We start from the raw sequence: 18,999 nt of genomic DNA on the forward strand, positions 1-18,999 counted from the left end.
ACAACACAAACACCATCATGATGAGGGAGTGAGTTTAGTTTTACGCCACACTTGGCAATATTCTAGCTATATGGCAGCAGTCTGTAAATACTGGAGTCTGGACCAGACAACCCAGGGATCAACAGCATGAGCATCGATTTACACAACTGGGATACGATGACATGTGGCAACCAAGTCAGCGAGTCTGACCACCCGGTCCTGTGTCGCCTCTTACGACAAGCATGGGTTACTGAAGATCAATTCTAACCCGGACCTTTACGGGTCCATCATGAAGAGGGCAGGAGAGTTCAGATTATCAACTTCCTGTTTTGAAACGCAGTACTTGTCCCTTTACAGGAGGAATACCATCACATCAGCAGGGTCATCTTTAAAGTCTGATCAGATTGAAAGTTGACATGTTCTGAATCACTACTGTTATAATCTACAGATACTACTGACTGACTGAGTTTAGTTTTACGCCGCTTTTAGCAATATTCCAGCAATATCACGGCGGGGGACACCAGAAATGGGCTTAACACATTGTGCCCATGTGGGGAATCGAACCCGGGCCTTCGGCGTGACGAGCCAACGCTGTAACCACTAGGCTACCCCACCGCCCCTACAGATACTACCATTGGTGCATCTGTATTAAGTTAGTAAGTTCAGAAGATTTAGGTGTTACTGTATAGGCAATGACGAGCTGAGTTTACAAAAAGAAACAGAACATGGATGATAATAAACAGACATTAAGCAACATTCCAGCAATATCACTCCAAGGGGAACAGGAATCACACATGGGCGTCACACATTGATGCAATAGACATCTGGAGATATGGACGGTTGATTAAAGGCAAATCAACTTCACATAGGTATCACTGAGTTTATTTGGGTACATACAACATTCTATAGTCATACATATCTCATTACAATGTCGCCATCGCAGGTCATAGCCACGTTTCCTTTACAATAATAAACACCGTTGATATCTATAGAACGGTATTATACCACTTGATTACCTTCTTTAACACTACCACAGTACTACAGTAAAGTGAATAGAACAAAGATTTTTGGACTGTGTCTGGTCCGACTTCTTGGAGAGTGTTTACGTCAATAGTACTGTATGACATCCACTAAGATGTCATTTCATGATGTCATACGGATACGTTGGTTAAAGTTAGGGTAATGCCGCATGTTTCCCTACATTGTCAATATTGTCCTTAGTTTATTACATAAGTTCATTACTCGTGTTCTGATTCTTCAAATAACCGTTTCATACAACTGTTTGACACGCACGAACGCACAGACACGCACATAGACACAGAGACAGACACACACGCATAGAGACACACATACAGAGACACACACACAGACAGACACACACAGACAGACACGCACATAGACACAGAGACAGACACGCACGTATAGAGACACACATACAGAGACACACACACAGACAGACACGCATAGACACAAACACAGGCAGACAGACACACACACACACACACACAAACGCACTCACACATACCTACCTACCGACCTACTTACGTAAGTACGTGCGTAAGTACGTAACATAACATACATGCATACATACATACACACACACACACATACGCATTGATAATTTTAGAATACAATTTTAATTACATCACATTTCTTTCTTTGATCGTTGGATTGTTTTGATAGAACAAACAATTGCAACTAGGTTTACAAATAACACACTTCACTACACATGCAGGTATCAGAATGGAAGTAACAGGTAGAGTGTCAGTACAGATACAAAGGCAGTGTGATACCATAGAGTCCTAGTAGAAATACAAGTAAACATGGTCATAAGCACCTCAGAGCCAAAATGGAGGAGTTTCCACAATAGGCTTAGTACCATTGCCATATAACAATTTGAAAATACAAAACGAGATTTTTGCATCAAATGGCTTTACTGTCACAGTATCATCAGAATGTTTGCAATTAGTGAGTCTTTCGTTTCTAAATGCGTGCGCATTGAGTGAGCGATAAGTGATATTTTAAGCACTAGAAGTGTATTTCTGTTTGGACGAGCTGATTGAAAGGAAGGGGATGGACATTAGAAATATGTTCATAACTGTTTCATGATGTGATTTAAAAGAAACAACGTTTCAAATTAATATGCAAATAACAGAAGCACAAAACTGTATCATGAAGCAGAATATGAATTTGAATATTAGTATGCAACATTGTGTTTGACAATAAGTTAAAAACACCAAAACAAACTAAAGCACAGTGAGCTACAATGTTATCGATAACCACTTCTGACTTCAGGCATGACAAGGCTTCAGTGCACCCTCTACCAGCGTCATCAATCTGACGTGGCTACAAACAAACATAAACTCCACATATTGATAGTGCGAATTGGAAAGTAGTTTCACAGTTAACTGGCACTATCGGGAGGAAAATCGAAAAGTTTGCGAAAAGAAATATATGTCATTACCATTCTTTCTACGTACTAACAAAACATATGTTCACGTGATCTGCAAGATAATACAATTCAACTGACCGATGATACAATAAACGAGCGAGTTGCACTCAGTGTTACATGCATTGTCATGACACATTTCCCCTTACCGCCAGTTTCTCTCAACAGGTCGACTTCCAAGAACGCCGGCTATGAGTAGGGATGTAGTTTGGGGAAGAGATCGCCCAGTATATTAGATAGATATATCGGGACACATGTCGCAAACACAGGAGGGTTCTGGTGTACAAAAGCAGGTATGTACAGAAAGTGTCATAACCTTCGCACAGTCAAACACCGTTAAGACCAACCTGTAGGGAACTGCGCAAATTCTTTAAGTTGTCCGACGTTCGACATAACCGAAAATGATTACTAAATTAAGAAAACGCAATGACCAATCCTTTACTTTGAAACAACAGTAAGTTCCACATATCAAATAAAAGTTCCACTCACCGGTGTTTGACTGACTGTCTTAGTTTCTGTAGGCATCTTTTCGACGTTACTTGTACAGTATCTCGTGACCTAATGACGCTATGGTTGTGAAACGATGATCTGATCACGCTATGGTTGTGAAACGATGATCCGATGACGCAATGATTGTGAAACGATGACCTGATGACGCTATGATTGTGAAACGATGATCCGATGACGCTATGATTGTGAAACGATGATCTGATGACGCTATGGTTGTGAAACGATGATCTGATGACGCTTTGGTTTTGAAACGATGACCTGATGACGCTATGGTTCTGAAACGATGATCTGATGACGCTATGATTGTGAAACGATGACCTGATGACGCTATGGTTGTGAAACGATGATCTGATGACGCTTTGGTTTTGAAACGATGACCTGATGACGCTATGGTTGTGAAACGATGATCTGATGACGCTTTGGTTTTGAAACGATGACCTGATGATGCTATGGTTTTGAAACGATGACCTGGGGATCTGGTGACTGAGATTACTGTGCTTTGTTAGTGAGTGAGTGAGTGATTATGTTTAGTTTTACGCCGCTTTTAGCAATATTCCCGTAATATCACGGCGGGGGACACTAGAAATGGGCTTCACACATTGTACCAATGTGAGGAATTGAACCCGGGTGTTCGGCGTGACGAGCGAACGCTTTAACCACTAGGCTACCCCACCACCCCGGCAAGGAAAGTATTCACCTGCAAAAATATATGATCTCATGTAGCAAGTCGAACAAGGGATTGAATCAGACATCAGTTTTGGGACTGATGCTTCACGAAGGGCTATTAACGTTCCACCAGAGCCTGGATTGATGAGAAAGAGGTCTTCTTGTTGGAAGCTATATCAATTCTTCGCATACGGGGCTTTCTATATTATTTACAGACCGACCCAATATAGCTGGAATATTGCTGAGTGCGGCGTAAAAACTAAACTCACTCACACAGTGAGAATTCTTTAAGATAATGGAGCCGTGGCCTTTGAGTTACAAGGATATTACCTTACTTAAACTATATTCAAAGCATTGATAATTTTAAAAGCCAAATGCAATGCAAAGGGTGTGATGTTGAATTTGTTCACTCTGTAAACTTACATTTGTACACATTTGAAACTGATAAGCAACGCTCCATTCCTGAAGAAAACTGGAGCGAGCAGACACTGGAATGACGTCACAATACTAAATCATTGTATCTCGTTGTCATGACATCATATGTTGTCCACATCACTTAGTATCACCGGCTCGGGTAACACTGCTACAAAGAGGCGAACATCAGACCGCATACAACTTATAGTATCTCATTCTCACGGTATGCATGTCGTTCTGAAACTTATAGTATCATGTGCACAGTTTCCTGTTTCATAAATTGTTCATGCTCCGACAACACTGCACAAGCTCACATGACACTGTCGTCCGTTCATTGATCATTTCCACAACTGTTCATAAAACACTGACATGTTGGTAACTCGTCCCGCCAGTATCAGTCAGGGATTGCCTACCCTTGTGATGAAACTACAGAACTGTTCAAACTGATGTTTAAACAAATCAGTAAACTGTCTCCATAACGTTCCTATATTTCATTTGCATGACAGTGTATCTTGTTCGCATGACAATGTATCTCGTTCGCATGACAATGTATCTCGTTCGCATGATAATATATCTCATTCGTATGACAACGTATCTCGTTCGCATAACAATTTATCTCGCTCGCATGACAATGTATCCCGTTCACATGACAATGTATCCCGTTCACACGACAATGTAATTCGTTCGCATGACAATTTAGGTTACTCGTCACCACAACAACGCATTTCGTTGCAGAGAGTGTTCAAAGTTGTAATTTGAGAGGTGCTTGTCACACACACACACACACAAAGAAAGTCGAATCCTTTGTAACAATATCTGTCTCTATAATGCGTCGGGTGTCATAACTTACGACATTGTCTCTCCGTACAGCTGAGTATATTTAGAGAAGCATTATAAGCTGCTGTGTATTCGTGTTCGACTCGTGTATTGTACAATGTTTTGTTTGTCTTGAAAACAGCAGCATATCCGCTAAAACCGTACCATCTATGTCACTAAGACATGGATTGTTGCATGAAGGGTTCTCTGGGGACACGGCCTACAAATTCGATGTCATCTTTATTGATCAAACTGTGTATGTAAAAATCGAACTCTGTTGTTTCAACATTAGGTGATCCATGACCGATCAATGGGAGATCAGATGGAGCTATGTCTCTTATTACAGCTATTAGTTTGTTTATCCCAGATGACACCACCGGATAAGTAGGACGCACATTGTTTAAACCATGACACATGTGTCAAAGCTAGGTCGTTTTAATCCTGGGGAAGATTGTTTTCCACGAAAGGTATTCATGGTGAACTCGGGTGGGATTAAGTATGGTGTACTGTAAAGACCATAAATCTACCTTGCAGAAACGAATAAATGTCGACCTGTAAAAACTGCAAGCCTGTTCATTGTGAATGGTGGTTATTACTTGAGCCGCATTGCCAAACGTCAGCTATTCACAGGGAAATGTGATATAACTGTGTTTAGCTGAACGATGGCCCTTAATGATAGCCATACATGCAATATTTGTCTATAAATATTTTAGGGCTCTTATCAAGACTACATATCCATGTTGTTAGGTTACACAGCGTTATCTGCCCTTCTCAAGGTATGTTCATTGCAATTTATGTCTATATTTCTCAAATAATTGTTGGCTCTGAACAACTTCTATGATTGGCATTCTAGAAGTTGAGGATTTGAAGAATGAGGACGATTTGTTTATGGATATCCAACTTCTTTATTCTGTAACAAGGTCTGAACGTGAACATCCTGTAACAAGGTCTGAACGTGAAAATCCTGTAACAAGGTCTGAACGTGAACATCCTGTAACAAGGTCTGAGTGTGAACATCCTGTAATAAGGTCTGAACGTGAACATCCTGTAATAAGGTCTGAACGTGAACATCCTGTAACAAGGTCTGAACGTGAACTTCCTGTAACAAGGTCTGAGCGTGAACATCCTGTAACAATGTCTGAGCGTGAACATCCTGTAACAAGGTCTGAACGTGAACACCTTGTAACAAGGTCTGAACGTGAACATCCTGTAACAAGGTCTGAACGTGAACATCCTCTTTTAAAACGAGATTTGCGTCTTATTGTTTCATTTGCAAACTTTACACGCCAAACACAATCCTGATGCCCTCCAACTATGCATGCTATCCGTTTACATGTATCCCTTCTACTGAGATCAAATGTAAACAGTAGGGGCATATATGCTTAATTTGTTTAAGAAACCTTAAAAACACAGCCTTATGCAAATCACGTAAAAATGTTCTCAAATGCATTCATATTTAGGTGAAATGCATCTTTTTCAGAAGAGTTATATTGTCCTATTTTCGTCCATGCCTAAATAAACCAATAACAGTGATTTTGATGTCCAAAAGAAAGGTTCAAATTAAATTCTGCTTGTGACCATGATAAACCATTTCAAGTCACCTTTTTTCAACTATTAAAACAAGAAACAACTGTTGTAGAGTGTGTAAAATTGTAAAAGAACCATTCCTAAGATTTCAGTCTTTTAAAACATTTTATGCTGATCTGCATTAGTGAAAACAAGTAAAACGTGTCTTCGATATTGTGAACAAATGTTTAGGAACATCTAAAATTATCTTTGTTAACATTGTTGCTTGCAAAGTAACATTTTTCCATTTTCTGTTTACACATAGGAATATCAATCGCCAAAATGCACCATTTCACATGTAGAATGATTCTTTAGGGTATGAAGAGAGCCTAGAATACATGATATGATACACAAGTACGAGAAATATGCCACGATTAACAGCTGAAGAGAGAGAAAGAGCCATTGGGATGGTGTAGATGGGGTCGACATAAAATGATGTTGTCAACGCCCTCGGATGCCACCGTAGCACGGTTATAAGACTTATTCAGGGCTTCAGACAGACTGGGGTCACCGTAGACAGACCAAGAAGTGGATGTCCACACATCACAACGCCAGCTGAAGATAGGTACCTCCGTCATTAAGACAGGAGGGTAACGTTTCTTTTGGCGTTTAGTGTATTGGGAACTATATTATTGCGGAGTGAACTGGTCTTGAGATGTTCGTTACAAACTATGAACTATAAATTTGTGACGTAAGCAAACCCTTCTATATAAGCAGTTTATAGCTGTGACAATGGAAAGATACTAATTTCCAAGGTGAAATGATATTTCGACTGTTATATTTCAGATGTCTCACAGAAAGGACAGTATGATTAGTGCTTTCGTCCTGCTTATGATGGCCACTGGGGCGAGAGCAATTGAGTGTGGTAAAGATGATAACCCCTGCAAGATCCAGCTGGTGGTTGACCCCCGACTGACCATGATGGACGGGTCAAGGCGAGTCATGCCTTCAAATGGAGGCCTTCGCTACTATAATGAAACAGTACCTATTCTGGATACATCTGTATTGGACAGGGTTCTTACAGCTGACGGCGTCTATGCCCGCCTGGTCATCAGCGTCAACGGACAGTTCCCTGGTCCAGAGCTCATCATGTATGAAGACCAGAATGTTGAGGTGTCTGTAACCAATGAGCTGCACACAGACAGTGTCACGGTTCACTTCCATGGCATACACCAGCGGAACACACCCTGGATGGACGGCGTCGCCTACATCACCCAGTGCCCCATCCTGCCCGGGGCTACGTTCACCTACAAGTTCAAGGCTTCACCAGCTGGTACCCACTGGTATCATTCTCACATTGGAGACCAGAGAAGCATGGGGCTCTATGGTCCTCTGATTGTCAAGAAGCGAGAGTCGCCACCAAATATCATCGACAAACACATCATCATTATTCAGGACTGGAACCACGACATGGACCCAGAAACAGCGTATCAGAAAATGATATATGGCATCTATAACTGTGATGAGAAATCTACAAAGTGTGAAAGATATCAAGAGACAGGCACTATTGATGGAGCGTTGTTTAGCCGATTTGAACTGCACACTGGACTCATCAATGGAAGAGGAAGATACCATTACGGGCCACGTCTGCAGGATCACAATGGCGCACCTCTTACAAGATTTGAAGTGGATGCAAATATGACATATCGCTTAAGAGTGATCAGTGCTACAACTCTCTACCCCTTCCGAGTGTATGTGGCTGGTCACCCTATCACTATAATTGCTTCTGATGGAAGAGATCTGAAACCAATTCCTGTGGACTCCTTTGTTATTCAGAGTGGTGAGCGGTACGACTTCTACTTAGAAACTAATCAACAAGTAGGAGATTACATGATTGTGGCCGAGTCGTTAGAGGTGAACAAAAACAGTATGCATATCGCAGAGGCTATTCTTCGTTATTCACGTCCTGCAGATGACTCCACTAACAATAAACTGGTATCAAGTGAGAGAACATGCAGTAAGTTACAGCCATGTCTAATATTTAACTGCCCATACCGATACTACCCTGCAAATCAGTACCGTAACTGCTCTACATACAATTTCGCTTCTGGAATTGAGGACGATAAGGACAGAGATGAAATCTTGAAGGAGAAACAGATCAAACAGTTCTTCCTGAACTTCGCCTTTCCCGGAGAAGCAGGCAACACTCCTGGGTCTGTCAATGGGCGACAGTTTGTGTCGCCTAAGGTATCAGCTTTGACTCAACCTTCACAGGTCCATGCTGCATGTTCCGACCTGGGTGACAAATGTGGAGCTGACAAGATATGTAGCTGTACATACACTATAGATATCAGCGAAGGTGACATTGTGGAGTTGATCCTCTTCAATATGGGGAAGGGCAGAGGTTGGTCTCATCCTGTTCACATCCACGGCCATTCAGTATACGTCTTGGCGTACGGGTTCCCCCAGTATGATACAGCAACCGGCATGATTCGAGAGGATAGTGATGACATAGAGTGCGAGGACGACTACTGCAATGTTGCTAAATGGAGAGGAAGACAGAAGCGGCAAACAAACGTTCAACGAAACTCAACAAAGCGGATCCCTCCTCTGAAAGACACATTGATTGTTCCAAGTGGAGGCTATGTCATTACACGGTTCAAGGCCGACAACCCCGGGGTCTGGTTCCTCCACTGCCATATTGACCTGCACAACACCAATGGAATGGCGATGGCAATCAATGAATCCTTCTCCAAACATCCAAAACCTCCAGCAGGATTCCCGGTCTGTGGGGATTACACAGATTTCAAACTACCACCAGTGTCCGGCGCTGAAGGTAGATATATCCAAATGTCTTCTCAATGCTCTCTCCAAACATATATAATCTTATCATCAATCTCAACATCGTCCTGATTATAATCAGTATAATTGATTTTAGCTTTATTTGTGTTTTTTCGTAGGAAATTGAACACACTGTGCCTTGTTTCATAATATTTTTTACTAAGACAAAATAACAACGCCAAATGAATAAATTCCAAAACGAGATCCTCCCAATCATCTTAGGCCGGATATCACGCACAGAGATTGGCTTGCAATCAGAATGCATACTGATCCGTTGGTGGGGGCAATAATGTCATGCGCTTTAATAATATCCTGCCATGGTTTGGAGACTCCAAGACGCCTCTGTCATGTTTTCCGGTACACAGTAGGAAAGATAATACAGTGACCTTCAGGCATGGGGAATTCGGGACCTTACAATGTCCTCAGACACAACTTCTTTTATTTTAGGAACACGTTTCGGGGTATATAATTACTCCTATCAGTGTTAATTAACGGTTAAGTGTTGGCTTCCATTTATCCTTTGCCAGTCACCTATCAGCGCCTCTTACCTGCCCTTGTTGAGCCTCCACCTGTGTTGTATCAGTACTTTTGTTGTTCTTACCTGTACATATATATGTTCTCTGCTCCATGGAATTCCCTAATACACAGTATGTATTGCCACGCATGTTATTTACATGCACTCTGGGGAGGTGGGGTGGCCTAGTGGTTAAAGCGTTGGCTCGTCACGGAAAAGACCCAGGTTCGAATCCCCACATGGGTACAATGTATGAAGCCCATTTCTGATGTCCCTCGCCGTGATGTTGCTGGAATATTGCTAAAAGCGGCGTAAAACCAAACTCAGTCAGTCAGTACATGCACTCTATCAGATAATTAAAATGGTAGCACTGAGGATATTTTCACGCAGCGATAATTATGATCTTCGCACTTTCAGATGATTTGAATAATAGTGCTTTTTATTACAGGCCCGCTTCTTTCCCTCGAGACGGTCCTTGTGCTGGTCCTGATGGGAGCTGACAAGTTGATGCCATGGAGTTACTGATACCATTATCATCATCAACAGATTTTTACAGATTTCCATGTCAAATATTCAAGGCATTATTAGTTATTACATAAACAATCACGATTTTACCAACAAAAGTCATGTCACACCCAAGGTACCATCTATATGGATATTTTGTTAAACATTTGTACATTTTTTCCACAAAGATATATCATGATAATCTATATGTTCATGTATCTACTTGTTTCGCAAGTACCAAGGCACAGTGGTGGACAACAGTCACCAAAAGTATATTGTCTCAGACAAAGTGTCGAAGTAAAGTCACGCACGACTAGTGCACAAGATATAGAGGATACTAACCTCGCTTCCGTTTAATACCATTTTTATTAAACGAGTGAATGATTTGGTATCAAACGAGCGAAAACGATGATACTAAATCTTTCAAGAGTTTAATAAAACTGGTATAAGCAAGTTTAGTATTCTGTTTATTACTCTCCAACATAAATTGATAGAAACTACCTACTAACAGTGTGATGACTTTCAGCTTTCCGCGAGTCATCAAGGTCTAATACGATTGTGACAGAGGTATTAGCATTGTGACGTCATAACTGTAAACCATTATGACGTCAACTGTCTAGCGGTATTACAATAGTGTAATATTGACGTAAAAATATTACACTGCAGTATCTTCCACGGAAGAGTAATAAAATAAGTTGTATGCTTCTCTTGAGGGTAATACGGTCTGATGTACGCCTCTTTGTAGCAGTGTGTTATTTGCACAGCTATTTTCGTTTCACGACAAAAGGAAATTGTCCCTGGGGCTAGTTCAAGATCGGGTCCTCTTTCACACTGACATTCTATACTGACTATGATCATTATCAAAACATTGCTACTCATAACATGTATCGACTTTGTTTTGCAAATCGCGTGCATGTGGGTACTCGTTTTTTTGAGGTTGTATCTTCATGAGAAGTTTTTTGTACTGAACTGTTTTTATATATTCCATATTCCCATACATTTGTTTGTTTGTTTGTTCGCCACACTCAGCATTATTACAGCTATATGTCGACAGTCTGTAATTTATCTAGTCTGGACCAGACAATCTAGTGACCAACAGCATGGGCATCAATCTACGCAATTGGGATACGACGATGTGTGTCAACCAAGTGAGCGAGTCTAACCACCCAATCCCATCAGTTGTCACTTACGACAACAGAGATTACTGAAGACCAATTCTAACCCGGATCTGCACCGCTCTCCCACATTAGATAAGCATACAAGTTGATCCAGGTAAACTAGTCGTACGAGTTCTGTCATTGTCTGCAGCAGTGCATGTGTGCTCGGTATGCAGTGAAGGAGACGCATCGCTGATCATTACGCCGTGTAGACACTGAACACACTGAGGTTAGAACAGGCTGTTATATCTATTCCTAACAAAGGCACTGTGACCTGGTTGTCATTAGTTACCGGCAGAGCGTGGGATTTCACAAACTGCTTCACATGTAATAAACTAATTATATGTATTGATTATTACCTTGTCAAATACTTGATCTAGATAGAGTAGTTGATAAGGGAAATAGAAATTATATACATATACAGCTTCTAATGCCTCTCTCTCTCTCTCTCTCTCTCTCTCTCTCTCTCTCTCTCTCTCTCTCTCTCTCTCTCTCTCTCTCTCTCTCTCTCTCTCTCTCTCTCTCTCTCTCTCTCTCTCTCTCTCATGCGTGAACATGTTAAATCTGTAGTTATCACTGTGAGAGACAGTAAATGACGGGACATTTTATTGGGCATTCGTTGATTTTAAACAATCATGTGACATATTGATGGAGATGTTGAAGTTCTATTTAGTTCCGAATTAAGTATGTGTGCCTTTGAGATACGAGAAATCTTTCGCAGTTAGAAACATGAACCAGCTGATGTAGTTCTGTTGTGTTTCTGTTTACTTCTGTCCACAAGATAGCGTCAATGCCAGTATTTTGTATGGCCATCATTGGCAGCAATTACTGCTCGGCACCGTCTCGGCACAGACTGGATAAGCCGACGAAGCGCTCTTGGGGAACTCTTCCCCACTCCTCCTGCAATCCGATGTCCAGTCGTAGAGTTGTGTCTGAGGCGTGTTTTGACGTTGACGTGCACGTAGATCGAGTTCATCCCATAGGTGTTCTATCTGGCTTAGATCTGGTGATCGGGAAGGCCATGGCAAGACAATGACGTTAGAATCGTGCTGTATGTGAAGTAGCGTTGTCATACTTTAAGAACTCTCTTTGTCGGTCCATAATCGGAAGCATGTGACGTGCCAGGACTTCGTTGATGTGCCGATTTGCTGTCAAATTCCCGTGAACCACCACTAAATCAGATCTTTGTGGATATCGAACCCCACACCATGACACTGCCTCATTTACTGGCAAAACATTACACACGCTGCTGTCTTCGTCTCGCTGGTGAAGAAGAAATCGTGATTCATCAAGCAATTGCACCGATGGAAGTCTCTCCAAATAGGGGTGACAACTGGAATTCTTAGTCGAAACCCCACTTCACGCAATCGAGTCCGGACAGTTTGGTAGGAAATCCTTCTCAAACCAGGAATGCGTTGTGCAGTCTCCACGGCTGTGGCCAGACGAGTACGCAAGTGAGCAACGCGGATGTAACGGTCCTGGGAGTGGGTGGTAACTCCTGGACGGCCGTTTCTCGGGCGATCTTGGGCGGAATTAGTGTGCAGGAAACGATCCCAACGGAGAGATAAGGTGCTCTGATGAACGTTGAAATGTCGGGCAACTGCAGACTGCGACTCCCCAGCTTCAAGGCGGCCTATGGTGATGTTTCGATCGGGGCACTCAGTCGTTCTCTTTTCCAGGCAAAAACGAATGGCAAAATTAAACACAACGTTTGCCTTTTTAAAGTAATCGATGCCACATGCTTTTCCGCTTACTTGTACGCCAATTTTGCTTTGCATGTTTTCTTAGTGACGTTTTGGTGACTATTTCTTCAAGGTGAAAAGTTTAAATTGCCGCGTTTTCTCAAAATCACTTTCTTTCTTTCTTTTGAGGAGTGTATATACTTTGGTTTAAAGGTCATTCCAAAATTAGTCCAAGAAATGTAATATACTTTCGGAAACATAGTACCAGTTCATACATGATAGAGAAATATGGGGATTTTATTTAAGAGAAAGTGTGAAAGGGTTCATAGAAAACATTTAACTATATTTAAATGTTTACCTGTGCATTATTTGATGTTATGCCATTTTTTAATGCAAAGAGTTAATAACATGATTTCTGAAGTTTTCCTTAATCACTGTTTAACTGTTGACAGGATACTCTTGAAAACTGTATGATTTGACACTAGGCATCGTAACACGCACTTGGGGAAATGTGGTGTCAAAGGTCAGTTCAAAATTCAGTATCGTGTGTGTCCACCATTGGCGTTGATGCAGGCTTGACAACGACGACGCATAGACGACTAAGAAAGCTTGGGGAATGTTGTTCCATGTCTGAACCAACAGGGGGCGGTGGGGTAGCCTAGTGGTTAAAGCGTTGGCTCGTCAGGGCAAAGACCCGGGTTCGATTCCCCACATGGGTACAATGTGTGAAGCCCATTTCTGGTGTCCCCCGCCGTGATATTGCTGGAATATTGCTAAAAGCGGCGTAAAACCATACTCACTCACTCGGTCACTGAACCAACGATTGTCCTAGTTCAGCTGATGTCAATGGCTGATTCTGGGCTTGACGTAAACGTCGCTCCATTTCATCCCATCCGGAGAAACAGCTGGCAAGGGCAGTAGCGGAATGTTCTGCTGTCTCAGGAAATTTGTCACAACATGAGTGATATTATCTTGCTGAAGCGTGACGTTACGTCCCTGTCTTTAAAGGAGGCCCAATGATCTCACCCCTGTATAGCAGACCTGTCACATTGCCATTGGCAATGACCACGAGATCTGATGCCTCCCCATACCATAACGATATTGCCGCCAAACTGTCGACGTTGAACAGCGCATACCGTTCGCCTCGCCGTCTGTAAACCCTTACCCTGCCATCGGAGCTGTCCAGATGAAATTTCGACTCGTCGGTGAAAAAAACACCATCCCGGTCGTGTCTCCTGTACCGTAGATGCTGTCTGTACCAAGAACGACGTGCCTGTCGGTGATGTTGGCGCAAAATTGGACCTTTTACAGGCCGTTGAGGCCGGATGTTGTGCTCCCTCTATCGGTTCCGTATAGTCGTGAAACTGATTTGACGCAAGCCAAGAATGGTCCAAATTCACACGTCCTAAGTGTGAACAATGTTTTCACAAAAGAACACGTGACTTCCGGTGTGTTTTGTAAACTGTTACACCCGGAAACCCTTCTGGCGCGTTTTGTCGACTAAAACCTCATGATCAAGTGACGTTATAACAAAGGACAGAGACAAGTGATGGACGCCGTTTCCTTCTTCTTTCGGATGGAGAACATGACAAGATTCTGTTGTTCTCTACCACTGAACGGTTCTAGATATAGATAAAATATTTCTATGAAAAATATCTATCTACTGGAAGCTACTGTGCTACCATTATACATTGTTATTTGAAAAATATGTCATTTCTATTATCAAATAAATATATATTTGGCATTAGATATTTTTCGTGTGATTTCATTTGGACTATTCCATTATAATGGTTTAAGTGGTCCGCGAACTGCCTGTGTGCGTGGGGGGATACCATAATGACTGACTGAGGCAGTGTTCGTGGGGGGATACCATAATGACTGACTGAGGCAGTGTGCGTGGGGGGATACCATAATGACTGACTGAGGCAGTGTGCGTGGGGGGATACCATAATGACTGACTGAGGCAGTGTGCGTGGGGGGATACCATAATGACTGCCTGAGGCAGTGTGCGTGGGGGGATACCATAATGACTGATTGAGGCACAGCTGAACTTATCATCTGAGTCATAGTGGTAGAGACTGATGGAAACACAGTTGTACTCACACATTAAGGCAAATGTACTTAATGTCAGCACCACAGTTGTACTCACAGATTAAGGCAAATGTACTTAATGTCAGCACAACAGTTGTACTCACAGATTATGGCAAATGTACTTAATGTCAGCACCACAGTTGTACTCACACATTAAGGCAAATGTACTTAATGTCAGCACCACAGTTGTACTCACACATTAAGGCAAATGTACTTAATGTCAGCACCACAGTTGTACTCACACATTAAGGCAAATGTAATTAATGTCAGCACCACAGTTGTACTCACACATTAAGGCAAATGTACTTAATGTCAGCACAACAGTTGTACTCACACATTAAGGCAAATGTACTTAATGTCAGCACCACAGTTGTACTCACACAATAAGGCAAATGTAATTAATGTCAGCACCACAGTTGTACTCACACATTATGGCAAATGTACTTAATGTCAGCACAACAGTTGTACTCACAGATTATGGCAAATGTACTTAATGTCAGCACCACAGTTGTACTCACACATTAAGGCAAATGTAATTAATGTCAGCACCACAGTTGCAAATGTAATTAATGTCAGCACCACAGTTGTACTCACACATTTGGCAAATGTACTTAATGTCAGCACCACAGTTGTACTCACACATTAAGGCAAATATACTTTATGTCAGCACAACAGTTGTACTCACACATTAAGGCAAATGTACTTAATGTCAGCACCACAGTTGTACTCACACATTAAGGCAAATATACTTTATGTCAGCACCACAGTTGTACTCACACATTAAGGCAAATGTACTTAATGTCAGCACCACAGTTGTACTCACACATTAAGGCAAATGTACTTAATGTCAGCACCACAGTTGTACTCACACATTAAGGCAAATGTACTTAATGTCAGCACCACAGTTGTACTCACACATTAAGGCAAATGTACTTAATGTCAGCACCACAGTTGTACTCACAGATTAAGGCAAATGTACTTAATGTCAGCATCACAGTTGTACTCACACATTAAGGCAAATGTACTTAATGTCAGCACCACAGTTGTACTCACAGATTAAGGCAAATGTACTTAATGTCAGCATCACAGTTGTACTCACACATTAAGGCAAATGTACTTAATGTCAGCACCACAGTTGTACTCACACATTAAGGCAAATGTACTTAATGTCAGCATCACAGTTGTACTCACACATTAAGGCAAATGTACTTAATGTCAGCACCACAGTTGTACTCACACATTAAGGCAAATGTACTTAATGTCAGCATCACAGTTGTACTCACACATTAAGGCAAATGTACTTAATGTCAGCACCACAGTTGTACTCACACATTAAGGCAAATGTACTTAATGTCAGCACTCACAGTTACTTACTCACACATTAAGGCACAAATGTGCTTAATGTCAGCAGCACACAGTTGTACTCACACATTAAGACAAATGTACTTAATGTCAGCACCACAGTTGTACTCACACATTAAGGCAAATATACTTTATGTCAGCATCACAGTTGTACTCACACATTAAGGCAAATGTACTTAATGTCAGCACCACAGTTGTACTCACACATTAAGGCAAATGTACTTAATGTCAGCACCACAGTTGTACTCACATATTAAGGCAAATGTACTTAATGTCAGCACCTCAGTTGTACTCACACATTAAGGCAAATGTACTTAATGTCAGCACCACAGTTGTACTCACATATTAAGGCAAATGTACTTAATGTCAGCACCAGAGTTGTACTCACATATTAAGGCAAATGTACTTAATGTCAGCACCACAGTTGTACTCACATATTAAGGCAAATGTACTTAATGTCAGCATCACAGTTGTACTCACACATTAAGGCAAATGTACTTAATGTCAGCACCTCAGTTGTACTCACAGATGAAATCAAAGGACATCAAAATGTGTTAATGTGTCAGATATTTATTCAAAGACATGATTAGAATTTATAAAATTATAAAATAACTATAAATTAAATCAAGATAATCAGGATTCTGCTCATGTGCTTTGCTCTCAAATGCACACAAACCTAAAACCAATAAAACAAATATACATAACAAATTAACTAAAACAACATCAATGGACTTATAAATAAGGGAACCAAACACCATGCACTCTCCCTGTCAGCACACAAGCAGTACAGTGGGTACAATTGTCATATTGTCCATTTTCATTTACACCATTCGTCTTGTTACATTCAAGTTTTACTGTCTCCATCTCTTATTCATAATGTAGCTAATCATTCACACGGTCACACTAGCTGCAATCTGTCACAGGGACATTATTATCCTGTGTATAATGTGCAAAAGTAGTTGAAGAACATTAGATTATGACTACAGTTAAGTTTTTCCCAAACAAGCATTTTGAAACTATTCTCGAGCTTAAAAGGAAGTCCATCTTTGTGGGAACAAAATGCCAATGAATCAATGCATGAAATTGTAGCAAAAAAAATATTAATCATCATTTTTACCAACTATCCAATTTATGTGATGTCGATATTTTAGTGTATATTAATTGCTCAAAAAGCTAAACTGTTCATTTAGTTAACATCTTATCTAAATAATATTCATATAAAATAGAAAAGGTCATCTTAAACCTGTTAACTAGCCTAGGTCACATCACGCAACCATATTGTAGTCATATATTCAACTTCCAGCTACCACTCATTTGAGCATTCACTGCTTCAAAAAAATGTTGTCATACATTCAACAAACAGTTGTCATATATTCAACATACAAGTCCTTTATTCAACAAACAGTTGTCATACATTCAACAAACAAGTTCTTTATTCAACAAACTGTTGTCATGCATTCAACATACAAGTCCTTTATTCAACAAACAGCTGTCATACATTCAACATACAAGTTCTTTATTCAACAAACAGTTGTCATACATTCAACATACAAGTCCTTTATTCAACAAACAGTTGTCATACATTCAACATACAAGTCCTTTATTCAACAAACAGTTGTCATACATTCAACATACAAGTCCTTTATTCAACAAACAGTTGTCATATAATCAACATATGACAATTCAATATGGAGGGGCCATTTCTTAAATTGACAGCTGTCCTACATTCAACAAACAATTGTAATTCCTTCAACATGGAGCAGTCATGCTTTTAACATACAGCTCTCATACAAGCAACACAAAGGCGTGTACATTGTAATAGCCGTGGAGCCTAGAAGAGAGCGTATATTAAATAACTCAGACACTTAAAGAAGTCATAACATCACATTAAATGTGCATCAATGACAACCGAGGTGAAAATCACAAGCATCACCCTGTAGCCAGCCCCACAAACAAACAGCCAAGTGAAAGTCACTCATATCACATGGGTAGATGAGAGCCTCCACACACACTCACAAACCCCACCCCACACACAAACAGCCAAGTGAAAGTCACTCATATCACAAAGGTAGATGAGAGCCTCCACACACACTCACAAACCCCACCACACACACAAACAGCTGAAGTGAAAGTCTCAACAACACCCTGGAGGTAGCGGAGAACGTCCACAAACCCCACCACACACACAAACAGCTGAAGTGAAAGTCTCAACGACACCCTGTAGGTAGCGGAGAACGTCCACAAACCCCACCACACACACAAACAGCTGAAGTGAAAGTCTCAACGACACCCTGTAGGTAGCGGAGAACGTCCACAAACCCTACCCCACACACAAACAGCTGAAGTGAAGTCTCAAGAACACCCTGGAGGTAGCGGAGAATGTCCACAAACCCCACCCCACACACAAACAGCTGAAGTGAAAGTCTCAACAACACCCTGGAGGTAGCGGAGAACGTCCACAAACCCTACCCCATGGATGTTATTCCAGCAATATCATGGCGGGGGACA

General features: G+C 41.2%; 1 protein-coding gene and 1 long non-coding RNA gene across 3 annotated transcripts; both read left to right on the forward strand.

The window, feature by feature from the left end:
* The first annotated feature begins 2,667 nt into the window (after positions 1 to 2,667).
* On the forward strand, positions 2,668 to 10,405 carry LOC124278745 (laccase-1-like). 2 transcript variants are annotated; one of them, XM_046714511.1, is made up of 3 exons: positions 2,668 to 2,721; positions 7,187 to 9,176; positions 10,144 to 10,405. In XM_046714511.1, exons 1-3 carry the CDS (start codon positions 2,683 to 2,685, stop codon positions 10,218 to 10,220), a joined length of 2,106 nt encoding a protein of 701 aa, XP_046570467.1. In that variant the 5' UTR covers positions 2,668 to 2,682; the 3' UTR covers positions 10,221 to 10,405. The 2 variants fall into 2 exon arrangements, with proteins under 2 accessions (XP_046570467.1, XP_046570466.1); XM_046714510.1 differs by lacking the exon at positions 2,668 to 2,721 and adding an exon at positions 5,508 to 5,610.
* Positions 10,406 to 18,386: 7,981 nt separating this feature from the next.
* Positions 18,387 to 18,698, forward strand: LOC124278747. The gene is made up of 2 exons (XR_006899170.1): positions 18,387 to 18,479; positions 18,560 to 18,698. It is a non-coding gene; the product is annotated as an uncharacterized LOC124278747 (long non-coding RNA).
* The last annotated feature ends 301 nt before the right edge of the window (positions 18,699 to 18,999 follow it).

This window comes from Haliotis rubra, unplaced genomic scaffold (genome assembly GCF_003918875.1).
Source record: "Haliotis rubra isolate DU_JTF1 unplaced genomic scaffold, ASM391887v1 Scf241, whole genome shotgun sequence".
Lineage (NCBI taxonomy): Eukaryota > Metazoa > Mollusca > Gastropoda > Lepetellida > Haliotidae > Haliotis > Haliotis rubra.